At 42.0% G+C, this 10,332-nt stretch overlaps 1 protein-coding gene across 1 annotated transcript in view; it reads right to left on the bottom strand.

Moving 5' to 3' along the window:
• Positions 1–1,590: 1,590 nt before the first annotated feature.
• Positions 1,591–10,332, bottom strand: part of ghra (growth hormone receptor a) — a 31,073-nt gene continuing 22,331 nt past the window's right edge. Inside the window, exons 5-10 of the mRNA XM_035165049.2 lie at positions 9,293–9,471; positions 8,497–8,650; positions 8,274–8,364; positions 7,921–7,990; positions 6,787–7,022; positions 1,591–6,682 (exon numbers count right to left, since the gene is read on the bottom strand). Coding sequence (XP_035020940.1) covers positions 5,935–6,682; positions 6,787–7,022; positions 7,921–7,990; positions 8,274–8,364; positions 8,497–8,650; positions 9,293–9,471 — 1,478 coding nt within the window. The 3' untranslated portion in view covers positions 1,591–5,934. The remainder of the gene's footprint in view (positions 6,683–6,786; positions 7,023–7,920; positions 7,991–8,273; positions 8,365–8,496; positions 8,651–9,292; positions 9,472–10,332) is intronic.

Below are 10,332 nucleotides of genomic sequence, written 5' to 3'. Positions count from 1 at the left end.
TGGGCTTGGTGTCATGTATCTGAATCGCCTGTCAGACTGTGTGTCTGAAAAGGTCAACAAGCAACCGGAGGTAATAAATGAGAGCGAGGCGGGCTGCATGTGTGGGCGTAATTGGGCTGAAGATCCAATACAGGGGAACAGTGACTTATGGGTAATTACCTGCAATGTCCTGAGACGAAGAGCTGTGAGTGGCTGTCTCTCTGATTCAATCAGCCCCACACAGAGCAGCGCAGTACACAGCCTCTGTCTTAATTGTCCGATATGCTTTCCCCCTGATGCACAACTGTTTCTGCAGCCGCTTCCTCTCCACTTACCCTGGCAGCAAGAGAGAGAGAGAGAGAGAGAGAGAGAGAGAGAGAGAGAGAGAGAGTGGGGGAGAGAGAGAATCACACACTTGTGAACTCATTCACACACACACAAAGTTCCTCTGTGTTGCTATCAAGCAAGTACGCATTCTTCACTCTGCAACCAGCACACATACAAACACACAATTCATTTTCCTCTCTCAGACACACACACACACACACGCACACACAAAACCATTTGCAGCAGCCTGTACATATTCTTCATTACCATCCCTTTCCGTCCCTGAGTGCTGATCTGAGCTGACCTTTACTGTGCAGCTTGTTTCTTGTGTGCTCTTAATGGCAGCGTGTTTCGTCTGGTGGACGGAGTTGGGCAAAATACATTTTTAAATTGAATCCATGTTAGAATGCTACTCTGAATTATTATGCTGTTGACCTGGTGAAACATAAGTACCTCCGCCAAAGGAGGTTGCTTTCACCCCTGTCCGTTTGAGTGTTTGATTACCCCCGAAACTTGGTGGAAGCATGTGGTGTGGGTCAGGGAAGAACCCATTACATTTTGGAGTGGATCCAGATCTTTAACAATCTTCTGACAAAAATAATTTATGGAACTGATTTCAACTGATGTGTGAAACTTGGTGAAACTTGATTGAATTTAAAGGGCAGCAGTACCTCCCCCACATCGCCCAAGAAGATTGTGTTTGGTTAAATAAATACAAACTAGAATGGCACTCAGTGGAGCGCAAACCTCGGCCAAGGCCCAACAGTCCCCTTAAATTCAATTAAGCCGTACCAAATTACACACACTCATAGAAACCAGTCAACTAAATGTTCCCGATTTCTTTCATCAAGATCCATCAATTATTCTGTTGGAAAAATGAGAAAATGTTGAAAAACACCCTATCTAGCAATACAAAAAAAAGAATCCTGGATCCGCCCCCTGATCTGGATCTGAACCAAAATTGGATTGTTCTTCCTTGACCCACATTGCATCCTTCAACCAAGTTTCATGAAAATCCCATTGGTTGTTTTTAACTTTTGACAAGAACCAACCAACACAAAACAAACAGACAGGGGTGAAAAAGTAACCTAATTGGCAGAGGTAACCCTCCCCCTTTTTTTCCCCACATAAGCAGAATAATATTGTGGGTATATATAAGCTTATGTGAGACTATAGTTATTTTGTTACAATAATTGTCCAATTTATGCTTTGGAAACTACAACTATTAAAAACAGGTTTGACTTTTAGAAACATCAAATGACAAAGGAATAATGCACAAGATAATTAAAGTTGCAGTATGTACATTTATTGAGTTACTTGTTGAGAGCTTATTGATCACACATACAACACCAGAAAGGCTCAACTGGTAAGAGAACAATATCAAATCATCAATGTTCAACACTCGGCCTCGAGTAAAACAACAGCGAACAGACAAGGACAGTGGCTCCAAGCTCAGGAGGGCAAGAAAATATAGAGTGAAGTCATTATCAATTAGTCAGGCCAATGCAAACAGATGTTTTCACACTGGAGATGGCAATGCAGCTGTTTCAAATTCTGACATGTGAAATATTTCTGGTGCAGTGAGCCTGAACAACACACGTCAGAGAATAACAGCGCACATGTGATTCATGCTGCCCCCGTCCATTACAGGTAGTAGGGTGATGTGAGGGCTCTGAGCAAACAAATAAATAACACACAAACAGAAATAGAGATCGAAGCCACTGAACTTATTCATGAAAAAAAAAAACAAGTCTATATACTACAGAACTCAAGTCGAGAATCCAACTGTTTCCCCAACAAGCTGAAACATATCTGGCATGAGTCGTTTTTATTTTGACAAGAGTAAAAACCAGCACAGACTCTCATGATCATTCCCAGGCTTAGCACGGTGACGAAAGCCACCCTTAGACTGACACACACACAAAAACAAAAAACGTAGTCAGAACAAATCATTATAAAACACTTCAGCTCCATTTAAATGCACTTTTATCATGAAAATGCTGAAATCACATAGCGGGAGACGTGTGACGAGGGTAGAGTTACAGTAGAACTAGTTTCTCTCAAAGACTATCTGCTCTATCATCGATCCATAAATCTTTTAGCAAATATTAAATACTCCATTACAGTACATCATCCTAACAATCTGGTAGTGTAAAATATGTCCTATGAACATAAACTCTGTTGAACAAAACTAAACTCTATTGATACTGAAGGGTCCTCAAAGTCAGATTATTGTGCTGAATGAAAAAAAAATATATATATACTGTATATAACGCTGCTTGTAATAACATGTAATTCATAGACAGGATTTTGTCCGATATAGAAAATCTGAATACTATTTTTAAAAGATCAGACATATACTGTATTTGTACAAAGTGCTTGCTCTAAAGTCTGTTGTAACATTTATAAGCTCGAAATAACCATCGCAAACTTTTACACTACATTAAGAATTAGCTCATTGTGAACTGGTAATGGCAAAAACATGAAAAAACGCTGACACAATGCAGTAAACACCTGTAATAAAAAGCACCACCTCTCTGCTTTTCTTTTCTTTTCTTTTTTAAAAACAAATTGTCCTCATTATCATAATTGCATCACTTGTTCCAGTTTGCACACATTCACAATCACCACGGTACATCTGGAAAAAGAAAATCAAATCTTCGCAGTGCTTTTTCCATTGTCTGATTTTCCTTCATATAAACAGAGAGCCTTCTGGGGGATCTTTGGTTGGGAATGGTGGGAGTCGGTTGAGCATCGTGTGGGGAAAGAAACTGTCACATTGTTGCTGTAACACATTTCCAGAAATCAGTATCGTCCATTTGGCAGGTTTTCATCACCTCAGCATTTAAAGTGTTGAATGACACCCTCCCACCACAGTAAGGCTTTATGCAGGAAAAAGGTCATGTACCGAGCAGCAATATGTTGTGATTAGTAACATTAATGACATTTTAAAAAAGATATACTTGTAATTTTACAGCACTAGTAAATATATTAAGACATTTCTGCAACAGCATGGACTTGCTGGTATCATCAGCACTAACGGCAGCAACAACAGAACACTCAGCTCTTCAAATAAAAAAAGGAGAGAAATAGAGAAAGAGAGAAATGGCACATGTTTATTATATTCACATCTTTTGTATAAATTGTCATTCGAAGGCTCTTGCTTTGTCTCTCTTCATTATGGGATTGTCTGATACAAAATAGACTGCTCCTCAGCGAGTCACTGGCCTTCTTATCTCAAGGATAATTCAAAGGCAGGATATGTTGTCCCTTTCACTGCGACGTATGTTTTGTGTATAATGAGATGTGTTCATCTCTGACTCATTCGCACATGAAAGTTCATTGTGTCGCATCCCATCATGCATATGGCCCAACCTTTACTTATGTAGCTTATTGTGTAGAGTGTGCTATGCTGCTGTTTGTCACAGGCATATTGTCAATGTCTTTAATTCAAAGAATGAAAACATACAAAGCCATATAAAGCCTCTTTTGACATTATAATCAAACACTGTCGATGAACCAAGGGCACGCTCAGTGACTAGGAGACAGACTCTGCCAAAATAATATCCTAACATGTTTATTCTAAGATTATCATAAGGTTAAAATAACTATAAATCCATTTATAAGCCAAATTAAATCTACTTGTTTTCACCATCCGACCAGAACCTGGATCTCAGCCCTTCTGGCCCTGATCAGTATTTTCGTTTGGAAACTGTGGTCAGTTTTACGAGCGCAATCAGAAACATGCAAATTACAGTTGAATGGCCTCAGAAAGTCAACATCCTCACAACTATTTTCTTAGACAATTTTCAGATCATAATGTTATTGGCTATGTCAGGAAGGCAAAATTAAATCAGTCAATTAAGGCAAATATTTATCGTGTAGCTGTGTGTGTTCGTGTGTGTGTGTGTGTGTGCATGCATGTTACTGTTTGAGTGCATGTGCAGGCTTTTTGTAGTCAATCTATGCAGAGAGGCTTCACCTACATAGCGGTACATATACTGAATATACTGTAGCAATGCATAAATGCACAAATCCAAATGACATATGCATACCTCAGCCCAGGCATAAGGCGAGCCAATAACACTATCATAGCACAGGTGGTTAACACGGTGTACTCGGCAATTAACAAGTATAAAATGTTAGCTAATTACAGCTATTACGTACTTTCACAGTCTCTCAACTTGCTCCAGTCGCTGTCCCTGCAATAACGATGCAACATGAGATGAATAAATCTCTTGAGTTGAAAGCTTGCACTTTAAAGTGATGGATTGTGAGTGAGTGAGTGAGTGAGTGAGTGAGTGAGTGAGTGAGTGAGTGAGTGGCTGCTTGAAAAAGTGAGACTTGGATGCTGTTGCTGCATGCGTGTAATGCATTGTTTATTTTTCTCCCAAACCGCCTGGTGTTCCCTTGTGAAAAAATAACATGCCCTTGAGCAAGGCACTTGGTGGTAGTACGGCACTATTTGTACTGAGTGTCTCCGAGCTGAGACTGAATCTGAGTAGACCATTCCACACACTATAAGAAATGTTGATGAGTGCTGTAAGTGATGTATGTTCACAGTGCAGCGTGCATTTCAAAATAAAATGAAAACATATAAACTCCACGTTGGGGACATGTATAATCAGTTTGTGATGAAATGTTGTCATTTCCCTTTTATTTGTCACCTCACCTGCTAATCCACTTCCCAGAATGCCTTTCAAAACCCCCCAAGGAAGGAAAGCAGTGTAATTAATACGTTACGTCCTTCACCTGAACAAATTTTCAGTTGTCATGAACGCATCAGAGCAAAACGAGTATGGACCCAATCCCGTGGACATCCTCCCTCCGGAGTTCATGTCTGAAAACGGCTTAAGTTTTTTCAGAGCAAAGTTGACATCAGATTGGCAATGTATTCATTAAAATGTGACTAGCATACTATCAACAAAACGAAGCCAAGAATGCAAAGTAAAACTGCATAGTTCTGTCTGGAACTGTATTTAGGGGCCGATTCTTCCTATATCTTTTTGTATAAAAATATATATCTCTAGCGAAGTGCTTATAAGATGACATGATGAAATAAGAAATTTAAGAATACAAAATAAGCCATGATTTGAGCAGCAAACATCTCCACCAGCGAGAGGTATCAACGACAGCAATGACTTCTTCATGGTGTTGGGGGGGGGTGAAACACATGACGAGAGTGTGCTTCTCTTCGTCAATCATACACTGACAAGTCTCAGCAAGATTAAGACTTCTGTATTGTCATTGCTCCAAACACAATTAGCCAGAGGATGCAATGAGACAGGAGCGAGGTAAGCAGTGAGCTAATGCTTTTTTTTTTTTGGGACTCATTACAGCCACAGTCTCAGGCTGTTATGTGTCTGTCAATTGCGTGGATGTAATTTTTCTAACACGTACGTTCGGTCAGCTCCATATCACATTAACTGACGAGGCAGAGTCAAGAACTCATAGCTCATGACGCCCTTTCAGCAACCTCTGAAAACAAACACCTTTAAAGGCTCATCACACTGTGTGCTACAGGTTTTTTGGTTTCCAGCAGGAATTAGGTAGAAACAGGCTTTTGTGAATATGGGGGACTTCCTAGTTAATCAACCTTGCACCCTAAGGTCCAAAGGCATTGTCATTTCATGGTGAGAGGTTCCCCAGCAGGTCTGGGGTGATGTACCCTACAGGCATAGCAGGTAGGGCCTTGAGGGGGTGCTGTGGCAGGCAGGGAGGGGGAGACTGACGGGGAGGTGGGTTGAGGAGCAGACTGTGCTGAGTGTCCACCTCCTGCACCACTGTGTAGTCTGAAACAGGAGCACTGAACTGGGACTGGGGAGAGTCAGGAACAATGTAAGATGATTGGTTTTCCTCCACTTTGGTCTCCACTGGCTGCGGGGGTATGGTTTGGTACCCCTCACCAGACATAGGGGAGCAAGGGGGAGTGCTGATTTGCCGGGTGGTGCTCTCTGCAGTGTAGCCACTTCCCTCCGGATCCACGACCAGCAGCTGAAACTGCAGCTCTTTTTGCTTCTTCTTCGCGGTCCCCTCGTTGTCTTCGCTCTCTTTTCCTTTCTTCTGTGTTTCCTCCTCAGTGGCTGAGGCGTTCTCCTGGATGCGGAGTTGCTGGCCAGGAGACAGCACCACGCCTCCAGAGGGCATGACGTTGCTGACCTGGGCGTAGAAGTCTGTGTTGACCCAAGTCTGGGGACCTGTGGTTTGGGTTTGGACGAGGTTCCTATCTGAGGTTGAAAATCCTTCTTCCACAGCAAGGGAGGCTTCTCCGTCCTCGGGCTGGCCTGGCAGCAGGGTGGCCATCATCATTAGGGTGTCATGGTCGAAAACATCTGGGTCGTAACAGCTGGCCCTGCCTGAGTCATCATCAGGGAAGCTGACGCAGAGGGAAACAGAAGGAGAAAAGGGGGATGAAATTCATATTGCATAGATATTGGTTAGCATGAAAACACAGCCTTCACGTAAGAATCTGTGCAGTACCCAATGGCGTTGGAGCATCCGGTGTTCATGTGGTGGCTGGCGTGTTGGGGCAGGCCAAGGAGCCTCTGGGTGTCTGAGCCCTGGTTGTCCTCCTTCTCCCCAGCGTCCGCATCCTCAGCATCCACCTCGATGAACTCAACCCATGGCTCATCTTGGTAGAAATCTGGTGCATAGGTGGACAGGCCGCCCATACCTCCACCACTCAGGATCATATTCAGCTCGTCCAGCTTCCCCTTCTGCAAATGCACAAATTTGTACAACAATATTAGGCTTGTGTGGCGATCAGGGAGTAAAAATAAACAGATCTTTTAGTTTTCGCTGCACAGTATCAGCTGCAAATCAAGCATTGTGTTTCCACCTTTGTCTGATTACGAAATAGCAGCGTTTTCATTTCGTTATTCATATAAGCACTTTTTTGTTCTGGGGTCCAGGGCTGCCTTATAAATGCATCCCACAGCCAATAATACACCCACAGCACAATACTGAACCACGACCCTCTTCACGTCTTATTATTCCTCAGTAGTCCTCCTGTCCTTGTTGACTTAAAAAATAAAATAAAATAAAAATAAAAAATAAAAGTGGCTGATTTGCTTTAAAATTGTTTACAGACATTTGTTTTTCTTTCTATTTCATTGTTGACGAGCAGCGGTTGGAAGAGGGATGGTGGGTGTGGGTGGGATGATTGCGTGGCCTAATGTTCCACATGGATGTCCAGGGTTGTCTGTTTTCAATCATATTACATTGGAAAGGGACTCAAAAAACAGTGGTTACACAACCCTTTCTGAAAAAGCAATCCACAAATTCCTCATGTAAACTGCTGTGAATTATTGATGGTTATAATTTAACCCTTTAAGCACATGCAGTACAAGAAAATATGTGATATTTTACAGCTGAAAAACAAATCTGACGGATAAATCATGAATGGGTTGACACTTTTTGGGGAATTACCTCAAATATATGGCCTCTTTAGCATATTCACTACTACAACTTCTTCTCTTGACGACACAGAAAGCAGAAACAATATATCCGAGACAAGAAAGCTACAAACAGCCGTGCCAATATATCACTGGAGTCTATTATTTTGTTCATATAAAAAAAAGGCCAGGCAGAATAACAGAGGAGAAATAAATGTACCTTCAACAGATCTGGATCGATGCCTTTAATTTTGGGTGCAGGAATGGGTGGCAACAGAATCATCACGAATCTGTAGAGACAGCAAGAGGACGACATGATGAAGATGATCTGTTTATGGTATTTGTCAGTGTGTGTGTGTGTGTGTGTGTGTGTGTGTGTGTGTGTGTGTGTGTGTGTGTGTGTGTGTGTGTGTGGCAAGGAAAGAGGCCCTGCTGAGAAGTGCGCTGCAAAATCTGCTGCAGATTTAGCAAACACTTCGCATGTTGTCACTGCCATCATGCTTCAGCAGGTCCAGTGTGTTTCTGACAGTGTTGGTTGTATAAAAGAGAGAGAGAGAGTTTAACTGTTCCTACCTGTGCTGCTGAGAGATGACAATCAGCAAGATGAGTATGAGGATGCCCACAATCCCGAAAACAAGTACAACTGTGAGCGGGAACATACTCTCTAGGAAAAGAACATAAAACAGATTCCGTCATCACAACCACACAGTTCCAGGTTGATGCAAAGGGTCTGAACCCAAATAGGCAATGGACCAATCAGATTTAATGTTCCACCCTTGACCCAAGATGACTTTACCTCCGCTAAGAATATCATTCACGTGAATGAAGATGGAGTCACTGAACTCTCCAAACTTATTGAAGGCCTGCATCCTGCAGCGGATGTGCACTTCATAGTCTTTGCCTATGTGCAGACCGTAGATTGCCTGCTGAGTGTGCGGCTGAATCGCCAACTGCAATACAGAAACACACGGGAGATAATGAAAACAGAGTATAGAGAGAGAATAAAGTGATTTTGCAGTGTTTTCATTTATTAGAAAACATCACTGAAGAATAAGCTGAACAAGGCGTTGCGACGTATATAACTGTGACCTTTCCATAGGGGCAATTGTTATTTCGTCATTTCAGATACATTAGGCAGAGGACTGTTACAATGGAAGGTTCTAGAATAGTTGCCAAGGCTGCATTTGTCAGATGGTGGGCCACGCGGTAATGAATATGAGCCTGCACAAGGTCCCATGGCCTCTGACCTACAGATCCCTCCCTTCACTTCCTTCAGAGAGGCTGTGTTTTCCCAGAGGACCTTGCTCTGGCTTCCATCGCCTTGCCAACAAAGCTACACTGCATTTTAGCCATGAGACTCCGTGGGGGAGGGGGGAAGGAAACACGACACTGTGCCACTATGACCTACCTACAATTTACTTTTAAGAGAGTGCATGAGTGTTTGCGCTTGTGTGTGTGCACTTATGCATTTTTGTTAAGTTTTAAGGTGTGTGTTTAACTGTGTCGGCACACGTACCAGTGTGTGCCTGAAAGCAAAGGGAGGAAGAGAGAGAGAGAGTTTAAGAGCAAATAAAAAGAGAGAGAGCACTCACTGATTTCCAGTTTGTGGTATTTCTCTCTCTGTACTCGATTTTGTACTCAATGCGCATCCAGCCCGCCGCGACGTCTGCAGAGGGCGGGGGCTCCCAGTTGACCATGACATCATAACTTAGCCCGGAGGGACTTAAGTTCAGGAGGGTCCAGTTTAGAGACACTGGTGGGTCTGGACGTACTGCCAGGAAAAGGGTAAAAGTTCAACGTGAACTTAAGGAAAACAAAAACAAGCTATTAATACCACTCAACACGGTAAATTCATTAATGGCTTAGAATGCGCTTGACCTCAGATGAACAAATAAAGAATTATTGTTAAACATAGACGATACGCATGCACATGGAAATTAAAAATGCTATATGAAAAATATAAAAAATATAAAGTATAATGTGAAGATGGGCTTTGCTGTTTTTGTCAAACTGGTACTCACTGGTGTTAGCCCTATCAGTTGAGGGTCTCAACATGTATTGACTGTTTTGAAGGTGGCACATGCAAGAAAAGCCGTGGGATCAAAAAAATAAATAAAAAGGGTTTATCTATTTGACTGCAATGTATTTTGTGTAAAGAGTTGATATTTGATCTGAGGTTGACGCAAGGCAAAAAAAACCCTAACCCTAATAGGCGCCAACCTTTTACTGGAAAGCCATGTATTGCAAATTGCTATTTCTTGGAAGTAAAAAAAAAAAACGGCTAATAAAAACAATGGCAATCTTCTAGGAGATGCCACCAGCAGCTGATGAGAAATTTTCTCTGGACAAACTAAAGAGCCAATGATTCAAGTCGTTCTTTATTCTACGTGTATTGTTGGTTCAGTTTTTTGGTTCATCCAAATGTTATCTATACAACAACACGCTGACACTCAATTTGCACACAAGAACTTTCCAGGGAAGCGATATCAGCAAACACATGACATTGACATGTGATAATACAGCGTCTATCATTACCGTTTAGAGTCCTGATTAGATAAATACCATCAGACATCAAAACACTTGCTGTGATGTTGACAAGTGTGACCTTTGCTGATTTGATATACAGCAGCAA

Source organism: Hippoglossus stenolepis, chromosome 9 (genome assembly GCF_022539355.2).
Source record: "Hippoglossus stenolepis isolate QCI-W04-F060 chromosome 9, HSTE1.2, whole genome shotgun sequence".
In the NCBI taxonomy this organism is placed as follows: Eukaryota; Metazoa; Chordata; class Actinopteri; order Pleuronectiformes; family Pleuronectidae; genus Hippoglossus; species Hippoglossus stenolepis.
The sequence above is the reverse complement of the archived record's forward strand: the minus strand, read 5'-3'. Positions and strand labels throughout refer to the sequence as shown.